The sequence below is a fragment of the Heliangelus exortis genome, chromosome 12 (assembly GCF_036169615.1).
Source record: "Heliangelus exortis chromosome 12, bHelExo1.hap1, whole genome shotgun sequence".
NCBI lineage: Eukaryota > Metazoa > Chordata > Aves > Apodiformes > Trochilidae > Heliangelus > Heliangelus exortis.
The window spans coordinates 15,526,848-15,546,875 of NC_092433.1; the positions used below are offsets into that span (position 1 = coordinate 15,526,848).

At 43.4% G+C, this 20,028-nt stretch overlaps 1 protein-coding gene across 1 annotated transcript in view; it reads right to left on the minus strand.

Annotated features, from left to right (window-relative positions):
• Nucleotides 1-20,028, minus strand: part of LRIG1 (leucine rich repeats and immunoglobulin like domains 1) — an 83,992-nt gene that overhangs the window by 20,863 nt on the left and 43,101 nt on the right. Inside the window, 4 exon segments of the mRNA XM_071756250.1 lie at nt 2,909-3,052; nt 3,895-4,038; nt 6,314-6,457; nt 7,418-7,555. Of these exon segments, the coding sequence (XP_071612351.1) occupies nt 2,909-3,052; nt 3,895-4,038; nt 6,314-6,457; nt 7,418-7,555 (570 nt within the window).

The following is a 20,028-nucleotide window of genomic DNA, read 5'->3' on the forward strand; positions in this document are numbered from 1 at the left end:
CCTTAGTGACTTGGGAACACAAGTCACTTCAAAAGATGTCAGGATTTGGGCTGCTAAACTGCTTAAAAGTGGAGTAATGCAGCTTTAAACATGCACTGAAATCCTTCATAGTAGAGACAACATGAAAAAAAATTGCACCGAGTTCCAAACCTCCAAATTCCTCTTCTAGTACTGCCTGTTAATGATCCTGCTTAAAAATGTGTCTGTGGCTTGCAGGAAAGTCATTGCAAAGCCAAAACCTAAGTTAAAACAGACTCATACTCCAAAGCACTGAGAGTGTCATTTACTTGGCAAAGGAGCTGTCTATCTTTTAGCTGTGTGAGTGGGCAGAGGGCAAGCTTTGGAAAAAATTCAGCAAAGATTAATGAGTTTGAAGAAGGCATGGGACAACATACTTTCATTCCTAAAGAAGTTGTAGTGTTAGTTATGAAGAACTGGCAACCTGTCAAAATTATGTCCTCACCTGCGATTAAAGACTTTGGCTTCAAGAAAAAAAAAAAAAAAAAAAGGTTTCAAAAGTAATCCTAAACCTGACTGAGAAAAAAAAAAATAGTTCCTTTTGATTCTATACAGAAGAGTTCCTGCCACAACTGGTGAAGGCATGTTCCCCTCCATTTGTCCTGACATCACCTCAAAATGGACAGACAGCAGCAGGCTTTAGGGGGCTCTCTCTCTCAATAGCTCCACCCAGATGGAAGGTCTCAAGAGAAACTGGCAGTGGCTTCCTTCACCATGCAGAGGCTCTGCTCCCTGCCAGTGGGACAGACCCATTTCTAAAAGTGTGTTTCCCTGCTCAGCAGTTTAGTTTGTGTTGAGAGAAGTCAGCAGATCTCTGCTGCTTCCCCTGCCTTCTCATTTCTATCAGAAATCACTGGAATGAAAAAATTTGTCTACAGTGCCCTTTTGGCCTGGTGAGAAAGCAGGAGAGCAGCACACACAAGTGCTACTGAAAGGGGTTAACCAGAAACCTGTTGTGCTGCTGGGCCCTCTGCTGCCCTTTCATTCCTGTTCACCAAATTATAGGTAAAAAGTGAAAAGAAAGACCCAGCAGCCAAGTTATCATTCACTTGTGATGAAATTCTATGCTCCCACTGTGGATTTTTCCATGATGTTGATGCTCTAGCACCTGACTGGTGAATACAATTGGCCCTTTCTGATGTCTGCAACAAGGCAAGAGCTCTCCTTGTTAGTTCTTGCATCAGACTAGAGTCCTGGGGTCATGTTTTCTCCCACCAGCTGAAAGAGAGGCAACTCATCCTTCCCTAGCACAGATCAGCAGGGCTCTGTCCACCTCTCCTTTTCAGGTCAAGAACTTTGAATGTCATTCCCTGTACAACCAGAGACAGTGTCTTCTGGGAACTGCAACCCACTAGATGTAGCAATAGAGGAGGTGAGTAAGAATTTTTTAATAAGGAATGAAACCTATACAGAGACAGTCTAGATGTATCTACTTGCTTCCTTTCCTCACCCTTCAATTTCAGAGCCCACCTCTCCTACAAGTACTCTTTGGCTGTGAGAGTTTCAGTTAGCAGTATCTGATGGTTCCCTGCAGCAGCCTTACCCTAAAGGCAACACCTGCAAGAGCTTGTAATATTTTGTAGAGATGTGTGCTAACACCCACATAATCACCTTCTGAATCTCAGCTTATGCTGTCTCTGGCCTCACACTGTAGCACAATCCTGTCTGTCAGGCCAAGCCAGTGACTCCTACCACCTTGCAGCATCAGGTATTTTCCAAATCTACCCCATTCTGCACCAGAACAAGCAAGTCCTGTGCTAGGTTTCTGCAGTTACTGCTGTAGATGGTCTTGAAGCCAGGACAACTCACCATGAGCACTACTTGTTAGTAGAAAATATGCCACAAGATGTCCCAATCCATACCTGACAAAGAAAGGACTCAACATGACATGCAAGCTCCTATCTAACCTTTGAGGGTTTGAAAAGGCAGTGTCAGGTAGAAAGGACAAGCACAGCTCTCCCTACAAAAGTTCTGCTGCTGGCTCTGCCAGATATTGGGTACAGATCATCAGATCTTGGGTCCCTGAGAGCAGAAAGCTCCTGGAGCTGTGCTGCCAACCCAGTGTTCATCTGAATTTGGCTGTTCCAGAGGTCCAATTGTGAGTGGCCTAGGAAGGCAGATTCATCTTCCCTGATGCTTCAGATTCAAGCAGACCAAGGGCAGAGCATGGTGCCACCCCTGATCTGTTTCAGCTTCCACAGTCACACTGAGGGGATGACAATTTACTTCTGTAAATATTGCAAGCATCCATGTGTGTCTCTCTGCAAAAAGGCATTAAGCAGTGTCTGGGACCCAAAAGTCACTCTTGTGGGGCTGTCCCCAGCAGAAAGGCTTTCTTTCATTTATCATAGAGACTGTACTCACAGCTGAAAATCTTAGGAAAACAAAGTCAATGTGTTTACTTTTAAACAGCCAAGCCTTACAGGAAAGGTGAAGTGTAAACAGGAGAAACAAGGAGAACTCCCTCTAAAGGGCCAAATCTGTGCTGGTTAAATAAATTATTTTTCTTTGTGAACACAGAGGATAAAGCAAAGCTTCCTTCAGGCTGTACAGTCATTATAAGGCAAGTCATGCACATCCTGTAACTAGCCAGCTATAAAGCACTGGCAAGCACAGATCACAAACTCTCTGGGTCTTTTTGGTGCTGTATACTTTAAGTGGGTTCCAGTCTTTGTTTCTGGTGTTAACATGTATTCATCAGGTGCTCTGAAGGTCACAACATCACAAAGAGTAAGGGCATCACTTAGGAAGCTGCAATTTGTGCATTTCTACAGTTTGATAGAGCAGGAGCTGCCAGGCAAGTGACTGGGAAAAATCCTTACTCCCTTTTCATGGCACTGTTATATTAGCATAAACCCTGCCCAACCAACCAGAATGGGAACCAACTTACAGCTCGTGCAGTTTCTGACAGAAGCTCCAACCATCAGGGTTGATGCGGGATATGGAGTTGTTGCTGAGGTGAAGCTGGTGCAGAGATGAAAGACCATAGAGAGAACCACTGTTTACTTCTGTCAGACTGTTATACTCCAGGTGGCTGTGGAGAAAAAAAAACAGAAGGAATTGACAAATAAGCAGCAGTGGTCAAATGCTGAAGAATTTTTCAACAAAGATTTGGGATTTTAGCCGTTCCTACGCACCCTGCTTTGTCCTCATGTGGATTTGTGATTGTCTGGGCATTTTTTGTGCAAGTAAAGGATAGAAATTCAAGGACAACACAAAGAAGTGCCACGAATGAGCTGTGACTGCAGAGGTACAGGTAAACTGGGCTTAAAGCATCTCGTTCAAGTTTGTATTTGCAGAGTCTCAGTTGTGTGGCAGCAGTGTCCAGAAACATGCTGCCTTGATCACTTGTGACCTTGCAAACACACTTGAAAGCCAATCATGGTGGAAGTTTCAAGCACTTCTTCGCAATGACTAAACAATTTGTCCCCTCTCATGGAAAGAACACCTCACTGAGACAGGCCAGCCTGGCTTCTAACTATCCCAAGAAGCAGAATAATCAGGCCTCCAACCCACGGTTTCCATGTATCAGCCAAAACAAATTTGCAGAAGCCAGATGAACTTTTATTTAAAGACCAGCTGAGAGCTTACTGGATGTTCAAACTTTCACAGGAATACTGCCACAATTTGAAAACCAGGACATTCTTTTACTGAACACCTGGTAGAGCAATGAGCTTTAGTAAACCATGGCTCGACTGAACAGAAGCTGCTGTAGCACTGCAGAGCTCTGTGCATGCAAGACACAGCAAGAAACAAGAGGAGTGGCACAGGTGCCCACAGTCTCTGATGTGACTCTTTGTTAGAATGGAGAGAAGGACAGGATAGCAGGTGAAATTTAGGCTGCTTAAAGGAAAAGAGCCCATCTCTTCAACTTACAGGACTTGCATCTTGGCTAGACCCCAGAAAGCTCCATCAGTCAGTTTGCTGATGTTGTTGCGCTGGAGTTTCAGGACTTCCAAGCTGTCCAACCCCTGGAATGTCAGCCCTTCAATCAGGCGGATGCGATTCCGGTTCAGCTCCCTAAAATCACCAAGGCCATACAAGTTTATTAAATCCCAGTCCTTTCTCATGAAATCATCTGTGCAGCACACAATGGGGACAGCAATGCCAGCACCTCCTCTGTCAACGCTTCCCAGGAGAGAGCAGAAACGCACCGGAAACTTTCAAGCCCAGAGCTGGCCGGGGCAGTCAGCTGGGTGTGAGTGTTTAAATAAACTCACCCTGGGACAGGCTTTCACTACAGAGAAACAACAAAGACAGGGCAGCAATTCCTCTTCATCCCTCCTCTCTCTCTCTGCATTTCTTTTAAGCCATTCATTCTTCTCATCGATTTTCAAATGTCACCTTCTCTCAGAGATACCATTTGAAGCAAGTGACACCAGCATTATTTCCCCTACAACCCGTTGTTTTTACAGGACCTGCAACCACCCAGTAAAAATGGGCTCTGAAACAAGCTGGTTCCATAAGAACTGTGAGCCCAAGAGGAAAAAATTATGCCTAAGTTTGAAAGAAAAGCTTTCGGTGTCCCTAGCAAATGTCACATTTTTTCCTATTATAAGAAACTAATAAAAAGTGAAATAAGTTGTTTCCAATAACAAGGCAGCCTTAGTATTATGTGCACAAAGATCATTAGATCTTAGTATTTTGTGTGCACAGAGTTAAATTCTATTTTTTCCCCCCGCCCTGGGTGAGGAGGGACTCCTAAATTTTCAGAGTAACTTTCTTCTGAAGAGCAGCATGAACATCATCACAGCACACTTAACAACCCATGTCAAACAATCTTATGGATTGCTAGGCCAGACACACCAGGTAAAAACAGTTCCACAAAGTCAGCTGGAAATCTCATTGATGAAATGCACCAAGAGCTGAAGAGGGAGCTTTTAAAATAGATACCTTTCGGTCCACTGACCTAAGGGCAGTTCCCTATTCAGTGTCTGTGTCGAAGAAAATCATGGAGGTGACAACATCAGAAGTTTTGGAAAAGATGAGGAAGCCATAGAAACTTTAAGCTTGCTTTTTAACTGCCTAAAAAAAACAACATGGAACTTGCACTCAAGCTGAGTGTAATTAAAGTCAAGCAAACAATTAAAAAGTTCGCAGGCATAAAGAATTTTCCCTTGCTGCATTTCCTAGGCTATTAGTGAACTATAATTTGCCAGAAAAGGGACTGTAAACAAATTCTGCAACACATCAAGTCTGTACAATTTACAATTAATTCATGTTATCTATAGGGTAAAACAACCAGCTGGGAGACTGGCTCACTGCAGCTTTCAGAGAAAGCTGTGTCTGAGTTGATTTAGACTGAGATGATTCTCATTTTTATTACAGTTGTGCATATGATGCAGATGAATGCAGTGGATTACAAGGTCTCAGTCAATAGACAGTAACTTCCAACTGAGAGGCAACAGACATTTAAAATTCATACTCTACTGTGTCACACTGATCAATCCCAAATTGTCTTTAAATCCTACACATATGCAAGCACAAAAGCAGACCCATTTCTTAGACACATCTTGGCTTAAGGCTTTGTCCCTCAGTCAAGAGGTTGCCACTTAAAAGGTGTGAGTTCCAACAGCTTTTGTGGACTTGATGTTAACAGTCTGAGGCTGACCTTTTGCCTCTCAAATTTGACTGAAGGACTGAAATGGGCCTCAGGCCAGACCCATTTCTCCAACAGCAGCAAAAGGGAAAATTTAAGCCATTAGTGCTACTATTTTACACATAAAGCATATTTATAGCTGCAGATGTCTAAGTGTCCCCACACAGCTCCTGCCACATGGACCACAGGCAGGACAACAACGATGTGTGTGTTACCTCCTCTACAGGGCTATTTTCTCTGCCCAAATATCACCATGTAGCTTAACAACCTTCCCTCATTGCTTTTTTATTGCCACATAAAGACACCTGTGTGGTCTTGAAAAACTAACATGGAAGCTGAGCTCTGTGCCTCCCAGTTGAAACACCTTCCAGGCCTCCCTTGCACCACAGACACCACCAGCTTTCAAGGGAACAGATTTGTCTTAAGCTGTCTGGTGCACAAGATGCTGCTGGTGTCTGGTGCAGCATCCATCCCTTCACACCTGGTACAAAGAATGACCTGAAAAGCCAACAGTTACAGGGTAAAAAGGATCCTCTACCAACACGTTTTACTAGATGCTGGCAGAGGACTATTGCATAGTCTACTCTAAGTTTACTACACAGTAGGTGAAGAAGGCTGACATTTGGTGTCTGTACCCTCAGGGATGTTTTGTTGCCATAAAGTGTGGCTGAGCTTAAAATGCACATTTCTACTCACAGTTGTATTAGCCTGGGTAGCCTGAATGCCTTGACAGGAAGCTGGGTGATCCTGTTTTTACTCAGACGAAGTGTTAGCAGGGACCTTGACAGAGAATCAAAAGCACCAGGCTCCAGGGTGCTGATTCTGTTGCTCCCCAGGTACCTGCAATAAATCACAGCAGAAAAATGAACAGTTCTGTCAGAAATCTCCTTTTATCAGCATCTGGTTGGTCTCCAGACGGGCTGGTGACATTACAGAGGTGACTTCAAATCAGCTGGGTTTCTGGTTGAACAAAGTGCATGGTGCCATGTGACCAATGTGGGAAAATGCTCTGCACTTCCCAAGAGCTCCTTGATGTCCTCCAGCTTCACAAGGCAACTGGGAGTGGAAGCAAGAAACCAGAGAATATTCCAAGTGCAGGATGACTCTATTCAGTCCCCATTTTTTTCTCAGCATCTGCCTCATGGCTCTTCTGTACAAGGACCCTACTCTCAGCCACAGAAGCTGTTTTTTACTGGATAGCAGGCAAACATCAGTCACAACACCAGTCTCTTACATCCTCTTACAACTAAGGGCAGAAACTTTGGTGCAAACTTGAATGCATGCTGATTATCTGTCTGCATAAAAACACAGATTATTTTATCTTCACCTGAACAGGCAAACATCTCTATTGGAAGGGTGTTACTCTGTTTAACACCTGGATTTCTTCAAGTAACCAATAAGCAATGTCTAAGCATTTTAATGATGAAATACTCATTGCCCCTCCCTTCTTCCAGATGCACGTGGGCTGACCTAGGACATGATATACACATCCCACTGGGCAAAGAAACAGGCAGTTCTATAAGTTTCCAGACGTACAGACACCCACACGTGAAGAAGGTAGGATACCTTTTCTCTGTTGCAACACTCCCATGCAACACAATTACCAACAGTCTGCATTCTTTACAGTTACAACAGAAAACAGAAGGACAGAGCTCGAAAAATAACCTGAATTGAGGACAACATACTACCTTTTAATTCTCCTTTACACTTAAATTTTTTTTTTTTTTGAAGGAGGAGGAGGTTTGAGGCCCTTTGCTATGGGTAACTGAACAAAAGCCATTCCCAACCAGAAAAACTCACAGCTCCTTTATGTGAAGTCCCTGTGGGAAGCAGCCGTTTCGGATTTCTGTTATGTCATTGAAACTCAGGTCCAACATTTCCAGGGTAACATAGGGCTTCAGCTGACTTGCTTCAATGCTGCGGATCCTGTTGTGATGCCTGAAACAGTCAGAGGGAGAAATGGAGACAATTTAGTTCTCTAAGAAACAGAAAAGACCATCCAAGGTGGCAGCAGGCCCACAGATTAGCCCCTGAATTCATATTCTCAGATCGTGGTGCTTCTTCAACTGCTGTCTGAGGAGAAACCAACACCAGAAGGATCCTCCCTAATCCCATGCTCTTCCTATGCCTAGAGAGATGAGCTCACAGATATTTGCAAGCTTCCAGACACTTTTTCTGGTTATGATACAAAACTTTTCCCTTCGACAGAGCTATCAACTGCGTTCATCAGTTTTTTGTTTTGGCTCAGTCTCCTACAGGCCTGCACTTCCAGGATGGATTTATTATATGTAAGGATTGCAGGGCTGGGTTTTAATCCTGCAGACAAGGAGTGCTGATCAACAGTTTAAGCAACCTGCCAATGTTTTACAGAGAAGATGGGTTTTTCAGAGCAAGGAAACAAATTAAGTACATATTACCTACCCAAAAGTTCTAAAACATTGCTTCCTTCATTCCTAAGGATTCTTCTGAAAACTCTGAGCTTTGGACTATGTTATAATGATTTGCAATGAACTGTAAGAACACTGTAACTTAACACTGTAAGAGGGCTTGCAAACATTTTTGCAAATGTTTCCTCATCTTTTGCCACCTTTGTCCTATTGTGCAATTAGGACAACTCTGCAGTGCCAGGACTCTGCTCAAGCATCAGCTGCAGGATCAGATTATCACAGAATCCCAGAATGTTAAGGGTTTGAAGGGATGGTCACCTGCATTTGCTGCCTTACCAGTACCAGCCTGAAGGATTAAAACTCATGTTTTTCTCTACAGAAATTACTACAAGCTTCTCCTCAGGATTTCCACAGCCGTCACACAGTTAAATACTTTTAGACCTCATCTGTGCTCACCAAAGGCTAACTAAAAATCCCCTGAGTCTTCTGGCCTGAATCAGTAGAGAGAACAGTAACCAATTAGAAAAAAAAAAAAAAAATACATTGTGCATTAGTCACAAGAAGCAGAGCACATGCCTGATGTGAATTTAGAGCAGCCACTGATATTACTGGCAAGGCTGTGAGCGAGGCACTCCAAACAGAGACGCTCACCAGACACTTGAGAACTTGCTGAATAATAAGAGATAGCAGAGAGGGCTCAGACAAGTACTGTGCCTTAATCTGGCCAGCTACCCACTGAGTAACCAGAAGAGGAAACAGCAGCCAGTGAAAGCACTCCTGAATGCAAATTGGGTCGTTCCAGCTCTGCCGACAAAGCATCAGCTCTCTGAAACAAAAAACTGAGCGATGAGCTGACCACAGCCTTCCAGGCACTGAAGCTGATGGGTGCCTAGGAACCCATCTTCTCCAGTCCCACCCCTATTTCAGGCTCTCCCAGGAGTTCAGACAAGCCCCTTTCAAAGAAAACATCTCTCCTCAAAAGAAAGTACCAATAGCTCATGGCAAGGGACCCACTCCCACACTCTGATCTCCACCATTACTTTCCCTGTTATTAAAACCAGATTGTTTCACAATACATTTACTGGTATCTGTAACAGGATGAGGGTAAAAACTGCATCCTCAGAACAATTTATTTTCTGGAGACTCACTCTTTAAGCAGCCAAGCACACAACCCTCACTGGGAAACATTCACAGAAATGCTACTTTGACTGAAGTGTTTAAATGCTACTTAATTCAGTGCAGGCTCACAAGACATTAAGGATGAATTTTACACCACTACAGCAGTGTGCTGCTAATACGATGCAAAAAGGTGTCAAGAAAATCAAAAGAAAGTAATAACTTATGTTCCCACATTGGTTACTCCACAGGTTAAAGGCATACAGATCCCTGCAACCACAAAGTGTATAAAAGGCAATGATATAGCAACTATCCAAATGACCAATATTCATTTACAGGTAGTAATGAAGCCCAAATTTTCACATCCATACACACAGTGGAACAGTGCTCCAGTGAACTTATACTATAGTGAGACTAAAAAAGTTTGCTATACACAGAATTTTGTGACCTCCATAATTTGAACACATGGGCAAGGGGGATTTCTTTTCCCTGAGAACCAGTTTCTTCTGCAAGGAACTCGATCAGTAGAATAAACAAGTTCAAAAATGTCAATCTTTTTTTTCTCCTCAAAAGAAGAGAGTCCATTTAACTTGTGTGTGAACCTGATTCACAGAAGTACCTCAACACAGACCTAAGTGAAAGCAAACCCCAAGCATGTTTTCTGGAGCTCTCCTGAAACAGGGGCTGCGAGTTCAACTCTGATCTCATCTAGGCTGTGATGGATCTGGTTGTAAATTAACAGGAAATGAAAACTTGTACAAATAAAGGTGGAGAAACTATAAATTACCTGACAATCCCTGTGCAGGGCAGCTAAGTCTGCAAGGAACTGAAAGCACAGAGTGAGTTTGGACATGAATTGCTCTTCAGAAGCCAATGTTATTTTTTTCTGGAGTATTAATATTTCTGTGCTTTAGTTGCTCAACATATATCCCATCTGCATGCCTGCAAGATCTCCCAGCCAGCCCCAGAAGACAGACTTAAAGAAGGGAAGAAAATGACAGGAAAGAACTATTTTATTGGAGCCGTGTTCACAATTTCCAGGTGACTTCTGTCCACTTGCCTCTTGCTTTTCATGTGCTACAGCTGGCAGATTAGATGGATGTATTATTTCACACAGGAAAAAACCAGGCTCCTTTCTCTCCCTCTCTCAGTCTCCTTCAAACATGGGCTGACTCCAAATGTAACTCTCGGCTCCAAACACCATTCCCAGCCAGTCCCAGCTGGGGAATGTCAGACAGTTTGCTGAAAAGCACTGCAGCCTCTCAAACCACTGCACTTCAAACAAAAGCAACCCGACTGACTTTTCCTATACACAGCATGTGATATGAACACAACATAGCCTGAACCTTTTACTAGCTTGATTCTATTTTATTTTTTCATTCTTTCAGTATGAGGAGAAATGTGATTTAACCCTTCTTGTTACTACTTGGATGTCTGCCTTTGTTCCTAATCTCAGTGCAAGGGTGTTTCAGAGAAAAAAGACCAGTGACATTCTGATCTTACCATTCCCCTTAAGTGGAGACTGGGAAAGGGTTGGAATTTTCCCAACTAGCTCCTTAGTTTACATTTTGTTGGCTTCAAAGGTGAGAGATCAAATTTTAGTACCAATTGCAGCAACCAGGCTTTAAAGTACAAATTATAGGTGCTTCCACAACCAATTCACCTCCAAGTGTCTTTTCCTCTCCCCCACTCTTTAGGTATCACAGCCTGGAAACAGCTTCCCCTGCCTCACTGTAGCCAACAGTTACCTCCAGAGTGTATGATGACAGAGCTTCAATGTGAGATTGAGCAATTAGAGCCTGAAGCAGGAGCCAAGTCTCTCAGTTTCTATTCCCAGCTCTGGCACTGACTCATCTGCCTTGGGCAAGTTTCTTAACCCCTCTCTACCTCTGGTTTATAAATCTGGATGGGATTGTAATACCAGACTATGATGATGCAGGACTGCCTTCACTGAGGCTTAAGAGTTTGGAGTTAAAGTAGCTGAAGTGAAAAGAGAAATCACAGGAACTAAGAGCTTGTCCAAGTCCATTTGGGTTAGCTTGTGACTATGGGAGGATCTGGCTAACCAGTTAAACTTCCCAGTCTGTATCCAACCCAGAGACACCCCATTTGCAGCTAATGCAGATCTTGAACTGCAACACCTTAGTTCCAAATGAAGGCAACTCCACGGCAGCAGGGGGATGCTTTCCTGCCCTGAGCTACATGTATCTGGCACTTGCTCAGGAACTGCTTCTCCCTCAGGACAGTAACAGTTGCAGCAGTAAAGGAGATGAAAGCAGTGACCCTCCAGCCACCACTTCTTAACCCCCCTGCACCCTGGGCCAACACCCCGAGGAGCTGCAGCATCTTATCCCTTGCACTTTGCACCACTCTTGAATAGGCCCCTCAGGACTCCAGGAGATTCAGACCAACCTCATCCAGCTCTTTGCTGAACCAAGCCTGCTCAGACCATGTCAGGAAGCAAACACAGGCTCTATGCTCCTCTGGGCTAACACAAGACAGAAAAACAAGTGAAATGTTCCCGCAAAGCCAAAGGCTGTTTGGGTTTGCTCTAAGTCAGGAGGGAGCTGAAGGGGGTGGCAGCAAAACAACAGGTGGCACAAAGTCAAAAGCTTGCAGCATTTCCAGGAATCTCAGCTTGTATTTTAGAGGTAAAATTACACTGGAATCCCAGAGGGTTTCCTCATTCGAAGCGTCTTTGCGAATATTTATTTGATAAACAAGCTGTGAAACGTTTTCCACTAGATCTAATAGGAGAAGAATTCACCTTCCTCTGTGCAGCAAGGCTGTCCTTTGGAGAACACTAATCAGTTTAATTTAGACCGTGGCTTCAAACGACTTGTGTGAAATCGATGCAGAGAGCAGTGCAAACACACTCCTTTGTTGCTTGAGCCACATTCACCTCCCCTCAGCAGCTGCCCATTAGAAAGCTGACAGCGGAAAATCAAAGCAAGCAGCCCCTTAGATGGGAACGTACAAGGGGCTTTGGCTGGATCCATTTAAATACAATCAGCACAAAACCTCCTGATTTAGACAAAGCTTGAATTAAGGCTGCCTGGGCTGCTGGGTGTCTGCGGCGCAAATGTTTGGTGTGAAGCGAGGCAAAAGGCAGAGAGAAGTCACATGCTTGGCCTTCATGTCGTGTCAGTTTACAGAGCTGGCTGAGCTCAGGAAAAAAAAAAAAAGGCAAGACATAATACAGCAAACCTATTAAACCAACACCTGTTATAGGCATCAAAAATAAAATCGAGCTTCAAAAGAGAGGCTCTGCACCTCGGGTAGGGTTCTATTAATACGGGAGCACATTTTAAAAATTAGCATACAAGGGAGATCACAAGACTCGAAATAGAGAGATTAAGTTGTTCACGTTTTGGTTAGGATTTCCATACTGGGAAAGTACTGAGGAAACCAAACCCTAAAGCCAGAAAGAATTATGGGGTTTTCTACTGAAGGACAGGCAAGGTTTGGTGTCAGAGACAGGCCACAGGAGATCAAAGGCACAGGAACAGAAGAGGGATCACATACACTGTGACTAACTGATGCCTGGAGTTACCTGCCCTCCTCCTCCTCCTCTACATTCTCAATTCAGAGGAGATTCAATATTGGTCCTCCTAGAAGCACAAGAAGATTCAAGACACAGGTTCCCACATTCTCACCCAGGATAATCTTGCCATCTGCTTTTAGTTCCTCACTTACTACATACAAAAAACAAATTAAAAAAAAAAAATCCATTTCAGAGGGGAGTGCAGTGCCTGAGCAGTTCTCCTGACATGACAATGGGGAACTGGTAACTTGGAAGATGTGTTTGTGCTTAAAAGAGCAGTTGTAACTTTTCAACTTACTGTTCTGATCATATTATTACATCAATAAAGATCCATCCCAAATGCTTCCTATTAATGTATGGAAAAAAAGGAAGAAGTGTTATTGTGACCCAAACAAACAGCTTTGACTCGAAGTTCACATGGTTTGACAATGCTCATTTTTTTGTATGCTATTAACATGTTACTTATAAAAAAAATTTTGCTTCCAACGATTTTTGTTTCAAAAAGATTCCTCTGCTGTCCTGGTATTTGTGAAAAATCTTCTTTGGAGCAGTGAAGCTATCTCTGCAGCAGAAGATAACATGAGCAAGCAGGTGCATGCTGGAAATCTGGGGCACACCATCCCTGTGCTCAAGACCTTTCCTGAAAGACTGAACTTCCCAAAGTGCACAAGCTCCTCAGCTGCTCTGGGAAAGACATCCTAGAGCTATCTGACACTTGGCACTGTCCTGTCAGCCTTGCCAGGGTCATTCACGAGGCTCAAGATTTTGTACCATTACAAGAATGTGCATTTTTATCCAACACAAAACGTGCTGCATTTGCTTATGGGAAGAGCCCCACTGTCCTTTCAGAGTGAAGCTGCAGATGGGTTATTGTCTGGGCAGGAAGCAAGGATGCATGGAAGCAGCCCCCACTTTTCTCAGATGCTCTGAATCACTCCTTCCCTGAGGAACCCTGGCGGATTCCCAGGCTGCTGTGGATACAGCTCTGTTTGTTCAGGTGCAGGCTGCACACACAAGAGCAGAGCAGTGGCAGCCCAAGCAGTCACTGCATTTTGGGGTCAGCCACAAAAAAAAAAAAAGGCACCCACACAAAAGCAAACAAAAAACCAAACAAAAAAACCCCCATGCTTGTGTAACTTTTACAGGTAAAGGTTTACATGCTTTAGGTTTACAAGAGCATCTTCCCTCTCCCTACTGCTCTTTCAGAAAAAAAAGCCTTTCCAGGATGCAGGAAACAAAATCTATGATCCAGTGTTTTCCTCTAAAACTGTCATACATAAGTATAAAACAAGACCAGGCTGAGAAGAGAGAGTTCTACTATACCAAACTATGGCAGAAGATCTAAAGGCATCTTCCCAGCTGCTGTACATCAGCTTCAAAACTGATACATTTCAGGCTTTCATCCATCAGGTTAGGTTCTTGCCTTGGGGTGGTAGGTTAGGATGGACAAGCATGAAGTAATCATCCCATATACACAGACTGAGACAAACAGGGGGTTCAAGAAAAAGTGGTTTTATTATTCCTTCCTTTTTAAGAGGAGAAAAAGAAATGCAACTTTTCATGATGAAGTAACTGCATCTGCATTTCTGTTCCAAATCATGGACATCTGGAGTCAGACAGCAGCCTGGGAGATGAGATTTGCTCATTCATCCCTTTGGACCTCAGAGCAGCAACCACCTGCAAGTCAAGTCAGCAACACTGCAGAGGGCTGGATTATGAACTCTTTATTCCCTCAGGCAAACCATTACTCACACAAATAGTTTCACTGCAGTCAACAGGACTATTCATGTGAGACCAGTGTGACTCAAGGGCTATGTTTTCACCATCTACAGGAAGGGCTACCCTGTGGCCATCCACAGGACCCAAGTCCTCTGCTTCTCCCTCACCTTGGTGGACTGCAACCATTGACCCTGCTGCAGTCCAAATGTGGCCCAGAAGCTGGAGCAGTTCCCTGTGTTCCATCCCAAGCAGGGGCAGCATCCTCTTTTCATTGTCATCATAGTCAAGTTTTGTGCTTCTAATCAAAGAGGGCCGCATTTTAATTTGAAAGCCAAAAGTGTCCGAGGATCACAAGGCACGTAGACACTTTTATCCTTAAATCCTGATGCTGATTCTAGTTTCTCTTTGTGTAATAAATGATCAAAGTGAAGATGATCCACCACAGCCTAGTGAGTGCATGTGTTTTGTGGGTGGTTTTGTTTTGTTTCAGTCTCTCCGCAGGAGCGAGGAGGGGAAAACACACAAGCTGAGAAGCAATTTAACTGCAAACCAAATGTAATGACTCTGCCCATGATGCTGGGACATTAATCCAAACTGTAATTACAAGCAGACTTTTTGATAGCATGCACTGCTTGTGTCTGAAAGCCATGATGCAACCCAAGGGGTTTTCCCCCAACTGTGACAGGAGCACAATGAAAACAGGTGGATTTAACAACGTGAGCTCTGTGCCCCTGATGCTCAGGCAGGTAAATAAAGGACAAAACACCCGAGTTATGTTTACTCTTCAGACCAAACTCTTTAAGGCTCGTGCAACTTACAGCAGAAGTTGCTAAAAGATTTGCCTCCTAAAGAAGGCAGCAGCTGGAGAAACATTTTTGACTGGCCAGTCAAACTCCTGTTAACACTTGAGAGATGTAGATAGGCTGGCTGGTTCCTCTGTTCCAACATGACACACACTTGTGCTCTGTTGAAAGGGCTTATCTGTCTTGTCAGCAAGGTGGCCAGAACAGGGATAGCCTCTGGGCAGACCTCACTGTGAGCTCTGCTCAGCCTGCAAGGAATAGCTCTGCTGTGGAAAAGCAACAAAACAGCTCTTCTTAACAAGTCCAGCCCTCCTGTTACTAATAAAGCAGATCAAGTGGGAAAGATGGCTTCAGGAAACTGCAGATCCAGGTGTCAAAAGATTCAGGGAACAGAGAATGAGCTCTGAAGTAGAACTACTATTGTTCTAAGCCAGGCTGGAATAAAACACTACCTGTTCAAGCTTCCCTAGAGCAGATTTTGTAAAATAAATGGTAAGCATTTACTGACATTTAGCCACTAAGCCCTTCAGGGTTCTTTAGTAAGACCACTTGCTTCTTCAGCTCCTCTTATTTTCAAAAAATATGACAGCTGTCTCAAGAACAAACTGGAGGGGAATAAAAACATCTTCATTAAGACCATCAAAAGGTACTCTGTTTTTCAGGACACCTGAAAAATTCCAGAAGTCCAGTCCCTTTCCCTTGTTCCTGCTAGTCACCCCTCCATTCAGCAGCTGCTTCCACACAGCACGTGATGTGTGGCACACAGATTGGAGAGTGGAAGATATTTTAAGTCTAACAACAACAAGCCATTTATAGATTCTCTTTTTGCCTTCCAATGTCTTTTTCTTTACTCAGGTCTGACCACTAAAACAGTTGACTTTTCATTTGTACACCTCTACTCTTCTGCTGCACTTTCCAGCTGCCTTTGCTATTTTCCCTGATGTGCAATTGAACATTAAATGGTTTGACAGGCAGAACATGTACTCACCCAACCACTTATTCCCAATCAATATTCACGTGGAATTCCTGTTAACAAGCAAGAGTTATGCAGACACTTGGAAGGGAGGGTGGCCTTTTAAGTGATCACTTCATCTGAAGGCATGACTGATCACTTTCTCACCTGCCTTAACCAGAAATCAGATTTTCAACCCCACATACATCAACAGGGCTATTTTGCAAGAGTAAGATCATAATATTTGATGTGACCTATATTGTTGGTCTCTGCAATTAAGTGGGGAATTCAACATGGGTTAAAAATAACTGAACGAAAGCTGTGTGCTGGATTTTCACTTAGAAGTGAGCTTCCTAGAGTTTTTTGCTCATCCTTTCCAGCCTAGACATAGCAGAATCAGATTTTAGCTAACACTGTTCATCCTAGTGTTTCTTTACCCTGAATTCCACACTATTCCTAATGGTGCCAGTGGAAGCAATGATGGAAGTGCTAAACATCATACAGAGCAGAAGGTATATAGCAAAACTGATGTTTTATTCACTGGGCTTTGAACCACATAAGCAGGATTCGTTTTTTAACACCTTGCTGAGAGAGCTTTAGCCTTGTTATATACAGAGGAACTGTTCTCAAGCCTTCCAGGACACTTGAAAGTAAACAAACAGATTTGGAAAGTGCTTTAAGGGACTCTACTTTAAAAAAAAAAATCATAGTTCTATCCTCATTGCTTTTTTTACTCCTTCCTAACAATCTATTTATGACTGCTGCTGGGAAGCAAATGGTAGGCTAGGCAAATCCTACTCTGAGCAAGCACTGCTTGTCTAACAACTGGAATAAAGAATCATAGGAAGGAGGACTAACTGGGCAATCTCAGAAGGGAGCAGAGAAAGAAACAGCACACATACTGATAGTTTCCTACTTTTGTTACAAAACTGAATCAGTCAAGATTTCAGAGAGAAAAATGGGTAGAGAATTCTACCCAGAAATAACCTGACTTGCTTTTACTGCAGATGCAGCTCTGCTTTTACTCACCCCTGACCAAACTAAGTTGCCATTACTAGCATTTTTCAGGCAGGAAATTCAATATGCTAAAAACATTCAACTCAGCAAATCAGTTATGCCTGAAATCTGTTCATTCTGTGAAGACTAACAAAGGAATTGCTTTTCTGGACATGTCCTTTATTTGCCATATGCCATTAAATGAGACAGTCAATCTACCACAGATATTAATAGTAAGTTTGGGCTATTCCGAGGCTCAAATATGAGGCTATTTTTCATACTGACCTTAACAAAAGATCATGGTCACAAGTGACCCTAAACAACTAACCAAGGCTTGATCTGGAGAGGGACAGAACTTGGAAATCATCTCATGCACTGTCCATGACACACCTGCCCAATGACAACACAGCAGAAGATCCTTTATGTTCACAAATTACAACTGTCCTGAGGCCATATCTCATATCTTTAGCTCAGAGGAAGCAGATCTACCCACACAGGAATGCACTTGGTCTTGGGATATAACCAATACATGGAACAAACAAGAAACTGTTCCAGTATTCCAGCTCCTCATCTCATCCTCCTAGCATGGCCTGCTAGGCAGAGATGGCAGAGCAGACATAACCCAACTGAAAGCAACTCTATACTCACAGAAGAAACTGCCACGACTGCATAAGATGGTTCTCCTCACTACTAAATACATAATAAAGTATCCTCAAGGGATAACTGGTATTCCACAAACTGCCACAAACTTTCACTATCTTCTTCCTCTGGCCAGTTTTTACACGTGCCCAGACTGCTTTCTGATGCTCTTCTGTTGAGTCTAAGGACTGTGTGCTTTACTGCTGTTGCTTTTCCAGAAGAAATAACTCACTTCTCATATCCTTTGCCATTTCCATGCACTCACATTATTTCTGAAAGCTTGAAGAGGACGTGCAAATGATTAGAACAGTTACAACAGCCCAAATGAAGTCAAAACAGCGTCTCTTCTGGAGCTTGGGAGCACATGATTAATGAGAATTTCCTCCACTGGGAAAGGCTCTCACAGTCTTTGGCCTCAAAAACTAGCAGACTTTACACACCAGGGCCTTACTCTGAACTCTGAGCAAAAACAAACAAAAAAGGTGGGTTTCAGAATATCTTATGCCAGTACGTTGTTTGCACACTGAACAACCTGACTGCCAGCATTCTTTCTATTCACCTTTCCACACTGATATATTCACATCCAAAAGTAGAAGCTGTACCCTGTAGCATGGACTGAATACTCAGAAAGCAACACTCACGCCAGCCTCTGAGGGGAATTGCCTGAGTAAACACTGAGGAATTGGTCCCTGCAGACATTATACCACAGAAGTGATGCAAGGAGGAGTGGGGGGTGAATCTGCTCCCACAGATGGGTCTCCACCTGCATACACCACTTTGCCTTACTTACCAGAAAAAGCTTTCTTTGTGAAAGTAATTAATTATACAGCATAGGAAGCAGTGTGGTTTTCTGAGCTGCCCAAGACACGTCCTGCACACAAGCAGAGCCTGCTGACTTCAACTGGACCCTGCACACGGCTGCATCTGAGTCATCTGGATTTTGTGCTTACGAGTACAAAACTGCTTGCTGTGACCCAGATGGAATTAACAGAGTATTCTCCTTATTTCTAATAGTTAGGTCATCCCTTTTTGACTCCAGGAAAGATGACTTGCAGACTAAAGTCTCTTGGGGGTCAAGGCAGTTGTTTTGTTTGTACAGCAGTTAGAGCAGCAGGATCCCAGGCCACAAGTGTCCTCTGAGGCTGCATCACACAATCACACAACTTGGAAAAGGCCACAAAGATCACTGCATCCATCCATCCATCCATCTATAGGATCAGGTGAGCTCAAACCACAGTTCTTCATTTAAGCCCAAACTTTCCAACTGCCAACACTGCCTACACAGAGATTTACATTCTGCCCTAGTCAGGAACATGAAGTGAGCTCACACACAGCTCAGGCTCAGATATACTCTATAAACAGCACAGATGCAGCAGTTTTGAGCTGCAGTTCTCCTGGTACTCAACCAAGTCTTCGCCATCTTCACTTCAAACGAAAGGACAAACTGAAGTAGCACATCTCAGCACAACCTCAGCCTCTGGCAAAAACTTGGGGAAACAAAGGTATATTTGCTACATCACACTTAGATCACAGCACAGTGACTGCTAATAACATAGCAAGACAGGTCTGGCTTGGATGGAAGCAGAACAGCAGCTCAAAGACTCCCATGGGTCTTTAGAAAGAGGCTCTAAAAACCTCACTTAACAGTACTGCAAACAGCACTGAAACAACAGGTGTTTTCCCAAACCTTCAGTAAGAAAGCATGAGGCAACAGCTCCAGAGGGAGGAGTGATAGCACAATCATGATTCTGCCATGTTAGGGATCTCCAAGACCAGCCTAAACCTGTACAAAGGTTAATGAGATGCAATGAAAATCAATGCCAAAGTCAGACAAGAAACAAGGGTCGCTAACAATGCCTCATTTAACCAGAATTATAATGAAATCCCCACCACTTAAAAGGTGGGGACCTCCCCAGGAAACCATGCAATTCAAATGGAAACATTATTCCTGATGGAGAAATTACTGGCTGCAGTCTCTAACCTGTCTTGCTGCCAACATCAGGATGGAATACCAGAATATTCTCCTTTTCATGAGGACCACACTGCCCCAGCTGGCATCTGAGCTCCCCAGTCCTTTCAAGCAGACCCAGTGTGTTCCCTGCCACTCCCAGTTTCCAATTCTCCATATATCCATGATGTATTCTGCCTGTGGCACAGTAGATCACTTACCCTTCTCCTATTAGCCCTCTCTGTTTAATTACATTTTAATGTGAATTGATCTTTACATTAATGAGCCTGTAAAGAAGATTGATTTT